The sequence below is a fragment of the Erpetoichthys calabaricus genome, chromosome 11 (genome assembly GCF_900747795.2).
Source record: "Erpetoichthys calabaricus chromosome 11, fErpCal1.3, whole genome shotgun sequence".
Lineage (NCBI taxonomy): Eukaryota > Metazoa > Chordata > Cladistia > Polypteriformes > Polypteridae > Erpetoichthys > Erpetoichthys calabaricus.
Genome location: NC_041404.2, coordinates 39,530,650 through 39,552,695, shown reverse-complemented (window position 1 = coordinate 39,552,695; position 22,046 = coordinate 39,530,650). Strand labels below are relative to the sequence as shown.

At 40.9% G+C, this 22,046-nt stretch overlaps 1 protein-coding gene across 1 annotated transcript in view; it reads right to left on the bottom strand.

The window, feature by feature from the left end:
• Positions 1-20,432, bottom strand: part of mgat4b (alpha-1,3-mannosyl-glycoprotein 4-beta-N-acetylglucosaminyltransferase B) — a 117,772-nt gene extending 97,340 nt beyond the window's left edge. The window contains exon 1 of the mRNA XM_028812982.2: positions 20,164-20,432. Coding sequence (XP_028668815.1) covers positions 20,164-20,257 — 94 coding nt within the window. The 5' untranslated portion in view covers positions 20,258-20,432. The remainder of the gene's footprint in view (positions 1-20,163) is intronic.
• Between the last annotated feature and the right edge of the window lie 1,614 nt (positions 20,433-22,046).

Below are 22,046 nucleotides of genomic sequence, written 5' to 3'. Positions count from 1 at the left end.
ACATGATATGCAAAAGATTTAAGCTCCTTTTCATTATTTATTTTTGGAAGAATGCAACACATGGAGGATGGCAGAGATAGAAAAGTGGTTAGTGCTGCCATCCCTCAGGTACAGCATGACATATTTCAATAATGCACCCAGTTGTTGTCTGTTCTCCCCACATCTGTGGGAGTTTTCCTGCCATATCTTCACAAGACATGCAGGTTATGAGAACTGGGGACTCATTGGCCCTGTGTGAGCATGGATGTGCTCCTGAATGGGTCTGGTACGCGGTCCAGGGCTTAATCCTGCCATGTACCACACTCTTTAAGGAGCAGCTCCAGACAGGTTTGCAAGATAGAGAATGCTGTGTTTTCGATTTTGTTCTGTATGCAAAAAAAAAAAAAAACCTGTCTCATTGTACTAAGGCGGAAAACCAGAAATCTTCATGTGCCTTACATCTGCAGCCTTTGCAATGAATATTCATTGAGCTTTGTTATCTATGGAGAGCCACAATTTAATATTGTACTTAAATTGGTGGCACAGTGGTAGCGCTGCTGCCTCGCATTAAGGAAACCTGGGTTTGCTTCCCGGGTCCTCCCTGCGTGGAGTTTGCATGTTCTCCCCGCGTCTGCGTGGGTTTCCTCCGGGTGCTCCGGTTTCCTCCACAGGCCAAAGACATGCAGGTTAGGTGCATTGGCAATCCTAAATTGTCCCTGGTGTGTGCTTGGTGTTTGAGTGTTTGTGTGTGCTCTGCAGTGGGCTGGCGCCCTGCCCGGGGTTTGTTCCTGCCTTGTGCTCTGTGTTGGTTGGGACTGGCTCCAGCAGACCCCCATGACCCTGTGTTAGGATATAGCGGGTTGGATAATGGCTGACTAATTGGTAATGGAACAGCCTTCAGCACCCCCCATGACCCTGGTCTGGATGACATGAAAATGACACGACTTTAACTGATTTCCAAAATAAAAGAATAACTTTCTGAAAGAATTTCTCCATTTCATTTCTCCGTTATGTTGTGTTTCTAAATCATACAAATAAATCTCAAATGTAGCTGGATACATTATATGCTCTAAAAGTATTTAGACACCCCTGCACATTATTGAGTTCATGTGTTTTATTGTTAGCAGGTGCTTAAGCGTAAGCACATACATTAGTTATGTGATCTGCATTGAGAAAGACTATTGGCAGAATGGGTCGTACTGAAGAGTCTGCAGCTTTAAATGTGGCGCTGTCAAAGGAGGACAACTTTGCCTTATGTCTCTACATGAACTTTCTGCTCTTCCATTATTGTGAAGTGGAAGTGTCGAGATGCAAAAACAGTTTAGCCAAAGTGGTAGACCACGGGAAACTCTCAGAGCAAGCTGTTAGATGCTGAAATGCATAGCACATAAACATCGGCGCTTGTCTGTTGCTTCACTCACAAAAGTTAACGTTCTATCTTTCTCTTTACAGCTTTAATGAAATTAGTCATACAGTAATCCCTCGCTATATCGCGCTTTGACTTTCGCGGCTTCACTCTATTGCGGATTTTATATGTAAGCATATTTAAATATATATCGCGGATTTTTTGCTAGTTCGCGGATTTCTGCGGACAATGGGTCTTTTAATTTCTGGTACATGCTTCCTCAGTTGGTTTGCCCAGTTGATTTCATACAAGGGACGCTATTGGCAGATGGCTGAGAAGCTACCCAACCAGAGCACATATTACCTATTAAATAAAACTCCTCAAATATATTGTGAGTAGGGGGGCTGTTCGCACCCCTAGAAGATACGGCCGCTCCTCAAAAAACACTGAAAGATTACCTTTACATTGCTCTCTTCCTTGCTGGGCTTAAACGTGACTGCTTTGTCAAGCGATATGCTTCCTGCACGGTGCTTCGCATACTTAAAAGATCAAACAGCACGTATTGATTTTTGATTGTTTGCCTTTCTCTCTCTCTTTTGCTCTGACATTCTCTGCTCCTGACAGAGAGGGTGTGAGCAGGGGGGTTGTTCGCACCCCTAGACGATACGGACACTCATCTAAAAATGCTGAAAGATTATCTTCACGTTGCTCCCTTCCTAGCAGCTGCATTGTCCGGTTGCGCTTCGCATACTTAAAAGCCCAAACAGCCCTATTGATTTCTGATTGTTTGCTTTTTATCTCTCTCTCTCTCTGATATTCTCTGCTCCTGACGCGCACTCCTTTGAAGAGGAAGATACAGTATGTTTGCATTCTTTTAATTGTGAGACGGAACTGTCATCTCTGTCTTGTTATGGAGCACAGTTTAGACTTTTGAAAAAGAGACAAATGTTTGTTTGCAGTGTTTGAATAAAGTTCCTGTCTCTCTACAACCTCCTGTGTTTCTGTGCAAATCTATGACCCAAGCATGACAATATAAATATAACCATATAAACATATGGTTTCTACTTCGCAGATTTTCACCTTTCGCGGGGGGTTCTGGAACGCAACCCCCGCGATCAAGGAGGGATTACTGCATATTGACAGACGCCAATATATGGAAATATTTACAACTCTGAGGTTGTTCCCATCACATTTTACTACTAGAAACTATTTTCCTGTAGTGCATAAAACACCACTTATACCCCAAATTTTCCAAAGAATTTGACTGATTCAAAGTTAAATTTGCCTATTAAAAACTAATTAATGAATGAGCACCCTAAAAAACATTCATAAAGCATCTGTGACAGTCTATTCTTTCCAAGAGAATCACTAAATATCTAGACTCATGCCACTTGTTCATTGCTAGTCCACTGCTCTTCCCTTACTAGAACACCTATCAACTTAACATACTGTCATTGTAAAGTACTTTAAAGTAAGATGTAATGAAATTACTGTTAGGCCTGGTTTTGGAGTCTCAAGTATGGGAAGTCCTATAAGGATTCCTACAAGGTGCTGATATTTGGTTACACTAACCAAAGGAATATTCCACCCAAAAATGAGATTTCTTTTACATGTTACTTACCCCATATAGTTTGTACTGATGGTTGAGAATCATTTCAAATCTCATGTTACTAGGGGGCTCCGCCCCCTGCTCGCTTCGCTCGCCAACCCCTGGTGTTGGGAATGACAAAGAGCGTGATGTATGAATGAGATATAGAATAGTGTGACGGTGTAGATGATGCAAATAGAAAGCAAACAATAAAGTGTGTGGCACAGTGTAAAGGTTTATTGGAAAATTTCTTTGTACACGCCGTTTAAGTGTAAAAGGTAATTCCAGGTCAGAACTTGTAAGGTCAATGAAGATGGTCATTATCGTGATCAGAGTCAACTTTGTCAGAGCTTAGAAAGAGTTGTGTCTCTCCAGGAAGTAATGGAATGACTTGGGTATTTATGTTTTCCACATTAATATTTTTTGGACCTAATATAGTGCGTTGTGTTAAAAGGGGCATTTGGTCTAATGAGATTGCTGTTCCAAATCTCTCTGTAACTAAGTCGTCGCAGATAAAGGCTTGAGGAATTGTAATAATATGTGGCTGAAGTCCATCTGTATTGGTGAGTGTACCATCTCTCAGTTGTAATAAGCAATTGTTATGATCTGGTTCTGGACATCGTATCTTTTTTACTAACTGTATCTTTTGAAAGCAATGCCAATTGTCTGCGTATTTTAAGGTGCACTGAACAATAGCTGAGTGCATGGCATCTGGAAGAATAGCTAATCACTGTTTAAAATCTCCTCCTAATAAAAGTACCTTTCCTCCAAATCGAATATTATTATTCATAAACGTTTGTAGAAGTTTATGAATGGTGTTGAGTAAGTGACTTCATGCCATTGTACATTCATCAATAAACAACATTTTTTGAAGACGGATGTTACGTGCAGTGCCACCGTTAATGTTCATAGTGGATACCGATTTGTAGGATCTAATGCAGTTGATAAAGATTTCACTTTCAGGTACATCGTCAGTTAGAATCTTCTGTAGATATTCAGTATATGAATGTAAAGAAGGCAGTCTAATTTGACCCTTTTGACAACAACGTCTAAATGTATTACTTGTATTGCCAGTTGTTTCTTCAGGGAAGTGAACTGAATGACAATGATTGCAAATGACATTCATTAATCCGAATGAATTTTCCCGGTGTATGTTTTGCTTGTGCCGTTTGAGAGGCGCGTTGTTGCATATGTAGTATTTGGGACGTGTTGTTTTGGAGCTGTAATCGATTTGCCTGTGCTGTGTGAGACGCCCGTTGTAGCCTTCCTTGCCGTTAACGTATGTCTGAGACGGGAGGTGTTTCGTTTTGAATCCATGCCTGTTGCGATGCAGCACTTTGATTGATAGTTTGCGTCATGTGGATCTAGGATGTAGATTTGTGCATATTTGCGTTGTTGATTTGTTTCAGGGTGCACTGTTCCAATGCGATGCAGTATTTGTGCACATATGGGAAAGCAGTATGGGCCATTGCCTTTTGGTGGCCTGATATTTACTAAAAGCAAATGAACTATTGTAGGATCTAACGCAGTTCATAAAGTTTTTACTTTTAGGTACATCGTTAGTTAGAAGCTTTAGTTGAGCTTTGCGTTTTTGGAGTCGAGACATTTTTTCTTTTAGAAATATGGATAAGTAATAAGGAGTATTGCACTCACTGTTAATATGGAGACTTTTCTGCGGTTGAACGGTTAATAGTGCCTTATTGTAATGAGATCCACCTATGCTGCATAGCCGTCTATTTTGTTGTTTCTTTCGTGTTCGTGTGTTTGTTCCTGTTATCCTTTCCTTTTCGTTATGTACCCGTGACCGTGTATTCATGACTTGTTTCTTTCTCAGCATCCGAAATATGGATAAGTAATAAGGAGGGTCGCAGGCACTGTTAATATGTTTCCTTTTCTGCAGTTGAACGGTTAATAGTGCTTTATTGTAAGGAGATCCACCAATGCTGACACCTATGCTGTCTAGTGTGAAGGTGCTGACGTTCACTTTAGAATATGTGGCTTTGGGTGCGACTTCTTATGGATGTGGGTGGGGGGGGGATTGTTGAGGATTGTTGTTGCGCGAGCGTCTTCTTTCTTTTTGTGTTCCTGTGTCTTGTTGAATCCCCCTCTTTGTGTGTGTCCCGTCCCTCGCTTGTAGGGTCTGTGGGGTGGTTTTGTGTTCTTTTTTTTGTGTTCCATGGGCTTGTTGAATCCCCCTCTTGGTGTGTGTCCCGTCCGGTGCCTGTGGGGGGGGGTGGGGGGGTGTGCCTTGCTGTTGTGCGTGAGCCTCTTTTTTTTTTTTTTTTTTTCGGGTCTAGTTTTGTGTGCAATGTGTTTCGTGCTTTTCCTGCGTTTCACTTTGCGCCTCATTTCTCCTTTTTGTATGTGCTCACTCCTTTTTTCTGTGGTCTTGTCCGCCACTCGCGGCCCCTTATCCGCCTTTGTCGCCCTCTTTTCTCCGCCTTTCTCCGACTCTCGCGGACTCTTTTTGCGCCTGCGCCTCTCGCGGCCCCTCATCCGCCTCTCTCGCCCTCTTTTGTCCGCCTTTCTCGGCTCCTCAGCCGACTCTCGCGGACTCTTTTTGCGCCTGCGCAGTACGTCTTTTTGCAGCTACGGCCCATGGCCGGATGTGCCTGCGTCCATCATCCGGTTTAGCATTCTCGGTTAGTAATATGGATCATGCAGAACAATGATAAACAGTTCGATATAATACAAGTCAAAGGTGACCAATGCCATAAAATGGCAAATGATTTGAGAAAAAAAAAGTCCATGGAAAAACAACAACGGTAACCCTTTAGTTTAGGTAATGCAGAAATGCATCTATTAGTCTTAACTGTTATGGAACAAGACCTCAACAATGGTTTCTTCTGGTGTTAATAACACTTATAAACCATCAGTAAAGTGGTTATTCGTCTCTGCAATGTGACCTACGATAACTTCACTTTGGAGCAGTCAGGGGTGCCTTAAGTGACAAATATTTCTCTTTACATTGCATAATTAATTATAAAATATGCAAATACTTCATATTAATAAGTAATTTTACCAGCATATCAAGAGGTCTTATTATGCCAAACTGCACAAAGCTAAATAAACTCTCTGATGATATTGTATAAGCATAAAGAAGACCAAAAGAAGCCTTTGTTAAGGTCTTGTTACATAAGAAAAAATGAGTAATAGATGCATTTTTTTCAGCATACCTCACATTACTTGTGCCAGATAATTCACACGTTAGTTATCCAGATGTATGCTCAAAAAGTGCAAAACACATGCATTTTTGGCAAAAATACTGTTAAATAGATAATTCTGAAAAAAAAAATCAGTGCACATCAAAAACAAGAGGTGCAAGTCACATGGGATTGTGTTTTGGAATTGAAGAGAAGTCTCTTGGCCAACAAGTGAGGTAGAGGTTCATGTGTTTTATATCTTTTGAGGATACAACTGTGGATTATGCAACACGAGTAACATCAGATTATTTTCGTTTTTCCATGGCCATTTTTCACATTGTTTTTGTTGCACCAACATTGGTCACCTTTGGCTTGTATTATACAGTATTATAAACCTTATCTCCATTCCATATGAAAGCAGGAGATTGATTTATTGGCCATTAATGCAAACTATGTGGAGTTGTGCCACACCTTTAAAAAATATTTTTGTGTGGAGCATTCCTTTAAGCTGATAAGCAGGTCTCCAAGACACTGGACAGCAAGGAAATAATGTGAAATATCAGATAGTGAACCAGCAAACCTAATGTGACAGATAAGCAAGTATGTGTTAAAACAATAAAGTTGTAGAAGTGGCCCAGTAATAACTCACTGGCCCCACTACATTGATGAACAAGGGTTTACCAGTCAAAGCAGAGTTAACTTTTACACGAAAGCAAATTCTACCAAGTTGAAGACAAGAAACTGAGTGGCTTTTTCCCTACCAAAATAAAATTAGGAAATAATGATGATGAAAGCAAACAATGTGTGTAATGTTTAAGCCACCAATTTCACATTCCTCTTTGGGTTGGATGGGGAGTACAAACCTACAACCATGTTCACATGGATTCACAAACAACTTTTGCCGTTTTGAGGTATACAGACTCATAAGCCAGTTGACTGGGACCATTTTTCCTCTCATCTTTGAAGTGCTGCTCAGAATTCCAGGAGAACTGAAGGTCAAATGAAAACAGGAAGAAGAGGGAGGTGACAGGAAATAACACTGGGAAGTTCGCAGTGCAAAGATTTTCAAACTAATAAAGCAAGCAAGCTAGATGGACTCTAAGGGGCTAATGATCTATTCTGATGTAATCTTCGTAAACTTTTAAAAGTGGCAATACATGTTGCCAAATAGTCTGTTAGAATATCAGGAAAGAGACTTAATATTTGAAGGCTACCACAGTCCCTAAAACATAACCCTACCGAGAAAGAAGGACTGTAAAATTCTATTTTAATGGGCTAAATCAAAGGTTATTTTCAGCAGGATAGGAAAGATGCCAATACAAACTATTAATTTCTCCACATTGTCACTTTTACAAACTGCAGCAAAAAAAAAAAAAAAAAGGATTCAAAACTAATCCAGGATTAAATTAAAAAAAGTAGTAAAAAAATCTCAGATTTCCACTGAAACCTGACACAAAGCTGAATGTTAATCCACATTTAGGAGGACAAAGGATACTCACTGCACATCCAGAGCTGTAAAGCAGTTGGCAGCTGTAAAATTGACTTCTTCTCATCATGTTGAGCTACCCATATGTTGATAGCATTTAAGGACAGAAAAAAAACCGCATATAAAAGTATTATTGATTTTTGAAACAGAATATTTACTCTATAGTGCTGCTCACCGAGAAGTACACCACAAGAAAGCATTTTAGAATTTTATCTGCACACGGTGCTCTAAGTCAGCATCAAATCAAACAACGAGCAGCAGGCTAAGTGCAAAAAAATTAGACAATTGGGTGCACAAATTAAATTAGATTAGACAGGCACTCCTACTTGTGCTATGCACCGCTGCACCAAGAAACTGCTGCTGTGGCATTTCAGCAGCCTTCTCTTAACCACTCAGGCAGGACTGCCTTTCTTGCTGTCATTGTTTTTTCTTCAGGATAAACCTCCGGGTTGCAAGCATGCACTGCCAATTGTAAAATTCAAGTCCAGACGTGATGTGGCCCACTGGTACCAAATCACTCAAACACAATCAGATCACATGACTCAGTTTTACTGCTCCAGATGACTCAGAAAGCAAGCACAAGGATATGAACTAACAGCAGCTTTACTTGCAGACCAGTGGCTCTGAAGAAATGTTACTGATGGTCTGCAGAAAAACATCAAAGTCATTTGTCAGACATTGTGAAAGGTCCATACCTTTTCAAAGTTTTAACACACAGCCTTCAATTTTCAATTGACTTCTTTTCTAGACATTGTTGCTTTGGAGTAGAGAAAAGTGCTAAACAGGAATAGTTGAATCAGGAAGTGCAACAGATTAACAAGGATGATGTAAGGACTGCTATAAAGAGGATGAAAAATTGAAAGGCTGTTGGTCCAGATGACATACCTATGGAAGCATGGAGGTGTTTAGGAGAGATGGCAGTGGAGTTTTTAACCAGATTGTTTAATGGAATCTTGGAAATTGAGAGGATGCCTGAGGAGTGGAGAAGAAGTGTACTGGAGCCGATATTTAATAATAAGGTGGATGTGCAGGACTGCAGTAACTACAGGGGAATAAAATTGATGAGCCACAGCATGAAGTTATGGAAAAGAGTAGTGGAAACTAGGTTAAGAAGCGAGGTGATGATTAGTGAGCAGCAGTATGGTTTCATGCTAAGAAAGAGCACCACAGATGCAATGTTTGCTCTGAGGATGTTGATAGAGAAGTTTAGAGAAGGCCAGAAGGAGTTGCACTGCGTCTTTGTGGACCTGGAGAAAGCATATGACAGGGTGCCTCAAGAGGAGCTGTGATATTGTATGAGGAAGTCGGGAGTGGTTGAGAAGTATGTAAGAGTTGTACAGGATATGTATGAGGGAAGTGTGACAGAAGTGAGGTCTGCGGTAGGAGTAATGCATTCAACGTGGAGGTAGGATTACATCAGAAGTCAGCTCCGAGCCCTTTCTTATTTGCAATGGTGATGGACAGGTTGACAGATGAGATTAGTCTGGAGTCCCCATGGACTATGATGTTTGCTGATGACATTGTGATCTGTAGCGATAGTGGGGAGCAGGTTGAGGAGACCCTGGAGAGGTGGAGATATGCTCTCGAGAGGAGAGGATTGAAGGTCAGTAGGAACAAGACAGAATACATGTGTGTAAATAAGAGGGAGGTCAGTTGAATGGTGAGGATGCAGGGAGTAGAGTTGGTGAGGGTGGATGAGTTTAAATAACTTGGGATCAACAGTACAGAGTAATGGGGATTGTGGAAGAGAGCTGAAAAAGAGAGTGCAGGCAGGGTGGAATGGGTGGAGAAGAGTGTCAAGAGTAATTTGTGACAGACGGGTATCAGCAAGAGTGAAAGGGAATATCTATAGGACAGTAGTGAGACCAGCTATGTTATATGGGTTGGAGATGGTGGCACTGATCAGAAAGCAGGAGACAGAGCTGGAGGTGGCAGAGTTACAGATGCGAAGATTTGCATTGGGTGTGACGAAGATGGACAGGATTAGAAATGAGTACATTAGAGGGTCAGCTCAAGTTGGACGGTTGGGAGACAAAGTCAGAGAGGCGAGATTGCGTTGGTTTGGACATGTGCAGAGGAGAGATGCTGGGTATATTGAGAGAAGGATACTAAGGATAGAGCTGCCAGGGAAGAGGAAAAGAGGAAGGCCTAAGCGAAGGTTTATGGATGTGGTGAGAGAGGACATGCAGGTGATGGGTGTAACAGAACAAGATGCAGAGGACAGAAATATATGGAAGAAGATGATCCGCTGTGGCAACCCCTAACGGGAGCATCCGAAAGAAGAAGAAGAAGCAAGCAACCAATTTAAAAATAAATAAAAAAGGCACAATTTTCATAAGAAGAGAATGCAAAATTTGAATAAGCGAGATCATGAGAATTTGTTCTTCCCTTTGTGGAAAATACACACATGCTTGTTTAAGGTCTATAAGAAGTGAACAAATCCTGTTGGGAATTTTTGGATTGACAGAATAAAAAGAGAAACTGTGATACAATAGCATGTTCAGTCATGACAGGATTCTGAACAAAAGAAGTTAAGATGGAAAAAAAAAATTGAATAAATGGAATTCCTCAAAGAATGAGTTTGCAAATCACTGCACCAGACCACAAGTCCTACACAGAGCAAGCAGCCAAACCTGCAAATAAGAACAAGAACAGAATCCGAACACAAGAGGAGTGAACCAGGTGCTGTCTAAATGTTATCCAAGGGGCAGTCCACAATCAGCTTTAGGGGGAGGTAGGTAGGGAGGGAGGTAGGAAGGTAAGTAGGTGCCTATTGTAAGTCCACAAATTGATCAGGCGGTTATTTGTGTAATGGAAACTAAACTAAAACAAGAATTCAGGGCACAGAGAAGTGGGTACAAAATGTGGCTCAAACACAGAAACCAAAAGGTCATGGTAATGAATTAACAGATGTTAATAGTGGTCTCTCAGGTATCAGTGCTGGGGCCAGAGCTCTTTTTAATATATATCTATTGTGTCACTCACACACAGGCCTAGCTCATGAGGTAAAACTGGGTGACAAATAGCTTAGTAGCTATGTCTTGCATCTATCTTTTTCTTACAGCCCTAAAATGAAGGAGGAGACCTCTGAAGACTACCGATAATGCTTCTGGTCTGCCCAGCTATAAAAGAAATGACACAACTGAAGTTAATTCTACAGGATGCAATTGTAATTGATTACATATTGCCTGAAAACGGGGCTTGAGATGACTAGAAAACTTGCCAATTGTAATTTTTTTAGTTAGCCAATAAAAGGTGTTATTTTGCTTGATTTCTCCTTGCATCCATAAGGGCTAACATGGTACAACACCCTACAACTGTTGATCTCTTTTGTAAGTCACTTTGGATAAAAAAAAAAAAGTGTCTCCTAAGCAAATACATGTAAATGTAAATCTATGCAGTCATAATAGCAGTTCTAAATACTCGAAGGTGTAGCCAATCATTCATTTCATTGACTGCATTCATTAAATGACACCAATTAAGCCCACTTTACAATTTCTTGACCTTAACTCTTATTTCACTTTGCTAGGGGTTAAAGAAGCGTTCTGCCTTGACAATCAAAAGACTAAGTCAAAGCTGTTGAATGGTACAAATGAGGTATGGGAAAGTCTTAATAACTGGTTTGACCTCTGCACCATCTGCTGCACAAAAATCAACTACAGTTTGGAGTATCACCAAGATCAGGCAAATTCATCATTGTCTCCAAGTTTATATTATATATATATATCTATATTTTTTTTTTTTTTTTTTTTTTTACAGTTTTACTGCTGTCAGTTACACATTTCCAATAACTCTAAATTTAAAATTAATAACACAAATTCCGACATTCCTGATCATCAAGTGTGATATATTCTATTGCTTTCCGAGTAATATTTTGAGCTTTGAATTAAATTTTCTTTGGCTATCAAATGCTTGTGCTACTGACGGAGTTAGTTAGTTAGTTAGCCTTGGCCAGCATTGGAACTTGAGTGCTCCTGACTGAAGCAGATTTGCATTTCAGGAACTCATCATGTTCCTTCGTATAACTTGCCCTGAGGTGAGTAATTAGATTTGTTGCATTGTAGTTTTTACTACTATTTCCTCCACCTGAAATTTTTGCAGAGCACAGTTTGCAAACTGCATGTCTAGTGTTACTTGCACAAACACTAAAGTGAGCTCACATGGTGGACATTTTTCAACCCACAAAGTTTTGGTGCCATTTTTGCAATGGGTATAATGGGCAGTAAATATCAGTTTATTTTTAATAATCAGCCAATAGCCGATTGTAGCATTTTCTTGCTTTACAAGCCGATACCAATTTTCGACCGATATAAATGGTGCATCTTTCAAAAAAAACCACATCGTGTAGAGTGGTCTAGTGGGAGTGTGACAATGCGGGTTCAGCTCCATGCTCCCATCTTGCTTCTTGGGAGCCCTTGAACCCGACACCGTTGGTAATGTCACCGATGACCTAGACAGTGAGACACAACAAAGCAAGGGAATGGTGCAAAAAGTGCAAAGTGCTTTTATTTAAAACCAACAAAACAGTGCTCAAATAAATAATGAAGTATATTTTAAGCACTGCACTAAATAAATAATCCATAAAATAGTTGAAAGGTGGAGGTTAAAATCCAATAGCAAAAAATCTTTTAAAAACAACGAGGTTAAAACAATGGCTGGAAGCTATCCTTTTAAACAAATCACGGTGCCTTTCTTCTACTGGTGACTTCCCCTGAATCTCCCGTCCAGGCTATGCACCAGGGGAACCACCCTACCTGCAGCTGATCTGTTTGCCTCACCTATCCCTGGCTCTGGTAGGCTTCACCAAACCGTGACTTGGGCTCCCCAGCGACCAGGGCGCTCACGCTGGGGCTTTCATGTCCCAAGTCCCGACTCCCACTGCCTTATTGGCCTTACACGGCGAGCCATCCTCCTTCCGGTCACTCCCGCTCCTCACTAAATGCTCAGCGGGAGCAACCACAATCAACTGCTCCCAGGGTGCCGGCCAAACACCCAGGCTCACTGCTCAGCTGCCCGCAATCAGTGCGAGCCTGCACTTGCTCGCTCTCGCTCTCCTGCACCGGCTTTCCTCTACCTGCTTCCAGCCTTCTTCTCCAGCAACCTCCGTTTGTCTTTTCTTTTCTTCCTCCTCATAGCCGCCTCGCCCTTCTGTTTATTACAGGGACGTGGATCAAATGTGGCAATTAGCAGCTCCCAGCACCAATTACAGATGCGGATGACTTCTCACCGGTGTACTTAAGCGAGGACTGCCCGAATCACGAATTCCCCCAGGAACCGCTTCTGGCCACACTACCACGCACCCTCTCTAAGCCACGAAGGCGGTGATTATTTAAAAAGTGGCCCTGTTAACTTGAGCTGTGGACCCGCTACACTACAGGGAAACCTTGCCAAAATAAAATCAGAGATTTACTGGTGCTACATAAACATCACTTTTTCTCCACACAAGTCAAAGAAACCGACAATCCTTTTTAGATTAAAAAGAAAAGAATGCATAGGTAAGACAGACGGAATGCAACAGTCTCCTGGCTACAATTTCTACCAACTATACCTACACCTTATATTAATCAGACCCAGGGGTACAGATGTTTTTCCAAATATTATATTTCCAATTTATAATATTTATATTTTTCACCCAAGTTTATTGTGCATATAAAAAGTTTCATTTTTAAAGAACTGAAGTCTCATGGAAAGCTCCAGAATCTGCACACATTTCTGAGGATCTGTACAGATGTATTCTTTATTGTTAGGAGTACTCAGCCATTACATGTCAAATCTGTTTTTTGGTTGGAATCTGAATTTTAAAGACAGTGTCAGCAATATGATGGACCCAGGGTTTGTTCCTGCCTTGCGCCCTATGCTAGCTGAGTTGTGGAAAAAATTAATTTGGAAATATACTAAAATAAAAGAAATCTTGTCCTAAACTAAGACCTCTTGGAGTCAAAAACCAGGCTGGATGAAACTTGTTCAGTGTGTCTTTAATCTCTCTTCAAGATGAGGGAGCACCCTGTACAGCAATTTACATGAGAGACAATGCCCTCAGTGGAGGTTATCAGCAGGTGGTCCCAGAATAATGGCAGAAACTTCAGGACAACTGAATTTGCATAACAGTGCTGAATTAAATCTTACAAGTCACCTGGCTTACTCGGATTGGTTTGTTGGCTTTACATAACCAAATTAACATATCCAAATAAAAGTTTAATTTCTATTCATATTCTTTTTCTACTCAAGGATTTCTTCAATTCAGCTTTTAATCTTTTTTTATGAAGTTTTCTGTATACATGACAACTGGCAATTCTTACTGTGCACATGACACTCACTCACTTCCTAAACCCCCTACGGCATTTTATCTGTTTACCCAACTTTTGTATTAGTATCTTCTTCCTTTTGCAAAAACAAATGCTTATTATATATTTTTTGATGTGCACTGTAAATCAAAACACTTTAAGCATAATAACTATGTTACTCCTAAATTATTATTCTCTCACAAGGTTAGACTTCAGCACTCCATGACCCTGGTCTGGATCAAGTGGGATAAAAAACGACAGGGCCTTAACCAATCAATAAAAATGGACTTCCAAAAATCATGATTAAAAGAGTTGCAGCTATGCTGGCATTTTAAACACGTTACACAGTTAAAGGTATGAAGTAACAATAAATAAAGCTAGCTTAACATTAAATGAAGTGTTTACAGAGTCTTGAATGTAATAGCTTTATTATTGTCCGTAACATGAAATGCTCATGTGATGCTTGGAGCTATACAAAAACCTTTGACATTCAGCTGCTTTAACATGAAATCTTTCATCAGTTTTTATGTTCAGAGAAACAGAGACAGGAGAAGGTTATCTGTGTACATAACTATTATTTTTATTTATTTAGCATATATCTTTATCCAGGGTGACTTGCAAAGCACTTTATAATATAAATAAGAATGATTAAAAGGTATGTGCATCAAAAGCAACAGAGAACAAGATTTAAAAAAGCAAGAAAGAGGGAGTAATACTTCTACATAATTACTATTTAAACTTTACAAGTACAGTCGACCCTTGATATACAACCGGCCTGACATGCGAACAACTTGGTTTATGACCAAAATTTTTGTTTTGAATTACGACCAAAGTCTTGCGTTACAACCCGATTGCGGTCACGTGTATCCGCTTGTGCAATTGTAAACAAAGAGTCGAGAGCGTTCGTAAGCGTCAGTCGGAGCCCAGACACGTGTTTGTGGACGTAATTTTGGTCGGTGCAGTGATTTATAGAATTTATTTCGACAATTAGTAAGGAAACAAAAGAAGGTAATGAAGGTAAAGAAAGCGATCACAATCGAAACGAAGAAGGAAATTGTGTGGAAATATGAGAGTGGCGTTCGTGTGACCGATTTCGCTAATATGTACAGCATGTCAAAATCCACCATCTCAACAATTTTACAAAGAAAAGATTTGTATAAGGAGGCTCCTTCCAAACAATAACCACCTTCCATTTCATTCTCCGCCTCCTCCCTTCCTGCAACCCAAAGATGTCAAATTAAATGGCGAGTACAGTATGAAATTGTTGTTTCTGGTAGGCTAGGCACTTTTTATAACTTTTTGGTAAGTACATTAGAAAAATTATTGGTGTTTTGGTAAATTATGCACATTATATGACCCTTCTTTATTATGAAAAGGTTAAGTAAGTGTTGCTGTGGTAGGTTCGGAATGCATTATGGGTATTTCCATTATTTCTTATGGGAAAAATAGTCTTGACTTACAACCAACTTGAGTTACAACCAGCCCTCGCGAACGAATTGAGTTTGTAAGTGAAGGGTCCACTGTATGTAGAACATTAGAACATCTAGACAAGAACAGGCCATTCAACCCAACAAAGCTCACCAGTCCTATCCACTTACAGTAATTCTTCTAAAATAACATCAAGTCAAGTTCTTAAGGTCTTTAAAGTCCTACTGTCTACCACACTATTTGTTAGTTTATTCCATGTGTCTGTGGATCTCTGTGAAAAGATAACCTTTCTAATGTTTATGTGATATTTAACCTTAAGTTTCCAGCTGTGTTCCCGTGTTCTTGATTAACTCATTTTAAAGTCACAGTTATGATCCACTGCACTAATTCCCTTCATAATTTTAATCATTTCAGTCATGTCTCCTCTTAATCTTTTTACTTAAACTGAAAAGGCACAGCTCTTTTAAATCTTTCCTCATAACTCACCCCCATAGCCCTGGAGTCAGCCTAGTCACTCTTCTCTGGACTTTTTCCCAGCACTGTTATGTCCTTTTTCAAGCCTGGAGATCGAAACCGCACACACAATACTCCAGATGAGGTCTAACCAGTGCGTTATAAAGCTTCAGCAGAACCTCCTTGGACTTGTACTTATATAGGTACTTGTGTATTTAAATACCACTATAGTGCTAAATGGTCTCTTATGATAAGTTATAATTTATAAAATACTTAACATGTTAGTGACAATATATTTGCTGTGTAACAAAGTAGATAAAGCTGGGGCGAAAAGTTGGGGAGGCAGTAGGTTTACATTTTTGTCCATCTGGAATTTTGAACATTTATTTAAACTGTACAGTTCCTTTAAAACAGCAGATTCCTCACATGTACAGTGATGTACAGTAACAAATAATTTACCTCTACAAAGTGACATGTCTTTTAGCAAATAAAAAACACCACCAAATCCAAGCAGAGGAAAATAAATAAATTTACAAATTAATCCAGACATTATGGAGAACACAGAAAATTCAGCCAGACAAATTGTAAATGCAGTGACAAAGAAGTAATTAGTGAATATAGGCAAGGAGTTTCAACCTAGCTGCCATTTCTATAAACTGGATGCACCAGAAAAATGCAGTTCTCGAGAACTGTTTTGCCCACACCTAGTCTTTATTTATCTATTGTCTAAATTTACTTCCCTGAGACATAATACAAGGAAACAGCCATTAAAGAGTAAGAAGAAAAGCACGTTCTGCAGGGACAGTGGTTTACACACTGGGGTTATTTACACTCATTAGTCAATCTAATGGTACACCTTTTCACGCTGTAAAAGAAACCCAAATACAAAGACCATCCAAACGACATCTTGGCACTCGACTGCCTAAATAAATATGGTAAGGGGAATGTGCATGGCTGACACGATTTAGTGGACAAATGCACTGCCAGTAAAACACATTAAGCAAAACAAATGATTTATAAACAGCAAACACTTTGTGGAGGTTTAACTATAAACGGTGTACTAACTATGGAACAAGACTCAGGTTGTAGGTTCGGTTCTTACCTCAGTCCCACTGTGTGACCTTTGACAAGACACACTTAACTTGCCTGCATGCTAGTTGTGCTATGAACATTGTCATGTGTGATATATGGCCGGCAGTTTATCCCGGCCAAAACCCCCACGCCGCCAGATGGAGTCCTCCCTGACACATGGAGGTGGTCCGAATTCCCGCAGGGTATCCTGGTCAATGGAGTTCAACGTCACAGCCCTGCTGGATACCATGGGGGCCGCCAGGGGATGTTGCAGGGAAGCATGAGAGTTTTTATTATAGCCCGGAAGTACTCCCTAATCATGGGGACGGAAGGAATGAAGTACTTCCGGGCTGAAGAAAAGAAGTTTTCGTCTGACCCGGAAGTGCTATGATATCACATGGACTGAGGGACAGAAGCACTTCCGGGTCAAGGAATATAAAAGGACTGTGGGAAACCCCAGCAGACTGAGCGGAGTTGGGAGGGTGTGGAATGGAGCTGCTGGGAGTGGAGGATTAGTATTGTTATTTGCATTGTGATTACTGATTTAATATTGAGTATTGTGGAGGTGCTTTGTGCACATTTTGTTATAATAAATTTAATATTGGACTTTTACCTGGTGTCAGAACGTGTTGTCTGTGGGTTCAGGGGTCGACAAGGACCCTAATTTCCCACACATGCAAGAGCATCACAGGAACACACCTTCTGGTTTCATCTAGGGTATTCAATTCCCTGCTGAGGTCAGAGGGGATGCATTCGCTAACTGTATTGTGAGGAGACACCCCTTGAGGGTAACTAACTACAACCATTCTGGTTAGAAGACTGTAAACACCCAATGCCCCCTAAAATGGTGGTGTCTCATTCGGACCCACACTTAAGAGGATGGAGCTCCACAATCCAACTGTATTTCTTCCACCTGTCCACAACATTTATTTGTAAAGAGGCATGGGGTGATGTTTGCTAGAAAAGATGCTACATAAAATAAAATCGGTTTCAAATGTTTAATTTAACAAAACTGAGCAAATAAAACCATAAGACCCTTACTGCTGTTTGGCAGACTGCTAAAAAGATTCTTTGGAATCCTGCTCTTACAAGTTTTAACTGAGAACAAAGCAAGACTATAAGAAGAAATACATTTGAAAAGTTTCTATGTGAAATATACTAAATAAAAGCCAGCAAGGATTAATGAGTGGATGATGTTACCAAAACAACCTTTTACATTTTTTTTGGAACAGGCAACTAAAAGAGTTGACAAAAGCAAAGCATACAACAAGATTTACTTAGACTTCCAAAATGCCATTGACTCACACCGAAGATAAGAGGAGAATGGAGTCACCAGTGGAGCCACAGAGTGCCCTGTCCTGGGTCTGTTATTTTTTCTGATTTATATTAATGACATTGATTTTGGTAGAGTTAGTAATGCTGTGAACTTTAGAGAAGATACTAAAATTGCAGGAACTGCAGACAGTGAGAAGGCAGCAAAAAAACAATTCAAAGGGTGAAAACTCAGAAAATGCAGTTTAATGTGCTACACATGGGCAAAAGGAACATCAACTACGAATACGAGATGGGAGACACTGTTCTACAGGAAGCAACCTTTGAAAGGGATTTAGGGGTTAACATTGACATTTTCATAATCTAAGTAATGCACAGTACTGACACTGACCTAGGAAAAAGGCAAACAAAATTTGGGGTTTTACTGCAAAAACAGTAATATAAATCAAAGGCGTTATGCTTAGACTGTATAATGCACTTGCGAGACCTCATCTGGAGTATTATATGCAGTTCCGGTCACCACGGTACAAGAAAGACATAGCAGCACTTGAAGCTGTGCATAGAAGAGAAACCAGGTATTTCCCAGGACTTAAAGACATATCCTACTCTGACAGATTCTGAGAATTAAAGCTGCTTAGTCTCAAGCGGAGGAGGCTGTATGTGGACCTAAGCCAGGTCTTCAAATTTCTCAAAGTCATTAATAAAGCAGAACCAGCAGTAGACTTTCAACTTAAAGGTGAATCACAAACTCAAGGACACCAAATTATGGGGAAGAGCATTTAGGACTGCATGGCACCTGCCTTCCAAGCTCTTGTTACACTTAAAAGAAGCAACAGGTAACAGGATCATTTGATCTCCTGGGCAGAATATATGCTGTATGTTGCTCCAACATTTTATTGTTTATTTCTTAATTCTAACAAATGCTAAAAATACAAAGTTATTCTGTCACAAATGAAAAATGTGAGGAGTTTGTTGACTATACACGAAATATACAGCCCTCTATGCAGCTCTGTACTTATGACAGCTAGATTTTCAGACGGCATGCAATAAAACGACATATAATTTATAACAAAATCATAAAACTCTGTAATGCGATTCAGGAGCCTTCTCGCGCAGTATCGGGAGTAAGCCAGGAATGACCTCTGGACTGGAGTACCATCCATATCAGTTCCCGCTGATCTACACACCTCTACACGCACGGGGCTAACTGAAAACTGCGAAACATTCAAAAGGTTCCGAATCTACAGTCACGTTTGCATGTGTTCTAAAACTCTTAGCCGTTAAGATGGCATAAATGAAGGCAAAACATTTTATTCGAAAAATTCCAAATGATGGGGGCTGATTAATTGGCTGGGGGGGGGGGGGTCGTGCGTGTGTGCGCGCGCACACTTAACACGACGATTCCGAGCAATTCACTTAATTCTGGTAACTTGCAGTGAGTTTCCAGCAGCAGAGAACTCCTGTCTACGCTCGGGCTGTCCAGGGGCTCCTCACCGAGCACACACCACTGATTGCTCGGCAGCTGGCTGGACTGTAAAATGTTCAAAAGACATAGAAAAGACCGAAGGGTCGCCAGTTGGCAGCGGTGCCTCTTCACGCCAACCTGTCAAATTAAACAGAAAGCTGTAGGATATTCTGACTCGGCCTCTCCTCCACCTGGACCGCAATTATTCTGGTTGTTGCGGCTTAAAATTGAAAATCGAAAGGGGCCTAAAAATATGGGACACAAATGAAACAGCGAGATGTCACAGACGCATTGTACTATCACCTTTCATGCCCGTTTTGAGTCTTATTTCCCCGGAGACGTCTTTTATTGCTCCCCTATCATTTAACGCAGTGCCAAGTGAGGTATATAATGAAATCGTTACTGTCTTCTCATCCAGCAATAACAGCTTGCATTGCGTAAAAGATCAGGGAGGCAACCGTTAGTCCGTTTACTGAAGAAATAAAGAGACGGAGCGGTGCGGAGCAGACGAAACGAAGGCGGGGGAGCGGGGCGCTGGGTGCTGCATTGCCGCAACGTAGGATGTACACGGTGAAGGCAGACGCCAAGACAGACTGGGAGCAGAGAAAACAATGTACACACAGCGGGCAACAAAGCCCGTCCGACATACCTTTGGGGTTGCTGAACGTGGTGTACCAGGAGAGCGACACGAAAGCGCAGAGGCACAAGAAGACAGTCAAGAAGGTGCCATTTCGGAGCCTCATCTCCAGATCACCGGGACCATGTCCGCGCCGAAAGCGGTTTGTGGAGTTTCTGCACACAGCGGACAGGCTGTTAGGATCTTGCGTATGTGGTTTACATTCGGCAGCAGAGCGGGGCGGAGCTGGGAGGAGACGAAAAACACACAGACGGCTGCGGTTGGCTCTCAACGCCGGAGCCTTTTCTGCAGGAGTAGGCAGGCAGATCGCTACAAATATCCCCGCCCTTTCCGCGAAGGTTGCTGCCAGCGTGCACGATGCGCGCCCCCTGTCATCCTTTCACTCACTCACACCCACAAAAGGCCTAACTGGCCTAACGTTGATTAACCCTGTAACCCTAAAACATGATATAAACGCCCAAAACGCCCATCCACTTAGGAGCCAACGACAAAAGTCACCTGCACAGCCAATAACATCCAACTGCAGAGCCGGAGCACCATGCAGGTCGATCCATCACATCATCGGGGACGTGTGAAAAAAATACAAAACTGAAGTACCTAAGTGGACAGCACGAGGAGAATGTGACAACTCCAGCAAGACAATTCAAGCACTAACCACTGCACCACCATGTCTCCCGGGGTTGGGACCTGCATAACAAAATGCATTGATTCTGAACTCCTATGTCAAACTGAACTCTTTGTCTCTCTTGTGAGACTGAATGTAGAGAAAAGCCAAGCAAAATGACACCTTTTATTGGCGAACTAGAAAGATTACAATATGCAAGCTTTCGAGGCAACTCAGGCCCCTTCTTCAGGCAAGATGTAATACAGAAACTGAAGTTTCCTATGTTTATATACACACTCTAGGACAAGAAACAACATTGGTAAATATTTAAATGAGAGATTTTGAATGTAAAAAATTAATAGATTCATTCAGGCTAGGGTTAATTTAGCAAGAGAGAAAAGAACAATGTATTGTCAAGATCTCTGGATAAGATAACTGTCCAACAAAGTCTTTTGAAGTTTGTAATGAGTTTTTTCAAAACAATGTGGGTCTGTAGACAGGTTGTCTGTCATTCTGAGAGATGTAAACAATCCTCATATCTGGCCATAAAACTCTTGTCTTTATTCAATCCATGTTGTAAAGTATTAAATTTTAGCATGAGTTTAACTTCCCATTCTTTTCTCTTTTGCTGTGTTTTGAAGTTGCCCATAAGCACTGTGACCTTAAAGTCCTTCTCACAGTGTCCATGGCTGTTGAAGTGGGCCGCCACAGGAACATCTGTGTTGCCATGTTTAATGTGGAACCTGTGTAAGTTCATTCTCTGGCGGAGTGTTTGTCCAGTTTCTCCCACATAGAGTGCAGTGTCAGGACATTTCATGCAGAAAATTAGGTAGACTACATTAGATGATCTGCAGGAAAATGATCCCTTGATGTGATGTTCAAGTCGGCAGTGTGGTATAACTATACGGTCTGTATCATAGACGTGGGCACATGTTTTGCATCTTTTCTGTAGGCATGGAGATGTGCCATTTTCTGTTGGTTCACTTAGGGAGCCTCGGACAATTAATTGTTGAAGGTTTGGTGGTTGTCTGTATGCCAGGAGGGGAGGTTCAGGAAATACATTTTTCAGTGTTTTTTGAGACTGAAGAGGGTGTTGTACCGTGTTAGCCATTATGGATATAATGAGAAGTCAAGCAGAATGACACATTTTATTGGCTAACTAAAAAGATTACAATATGCAAGCTTTCGCGGCAACTCAGGCCCCTTCTTCAGGCAAGATATAATCTTGTGAGACTGAAGAAACATGTAAACATTTTTTTGTATCTGTGGAAGAAGACTGATGGCACTAATG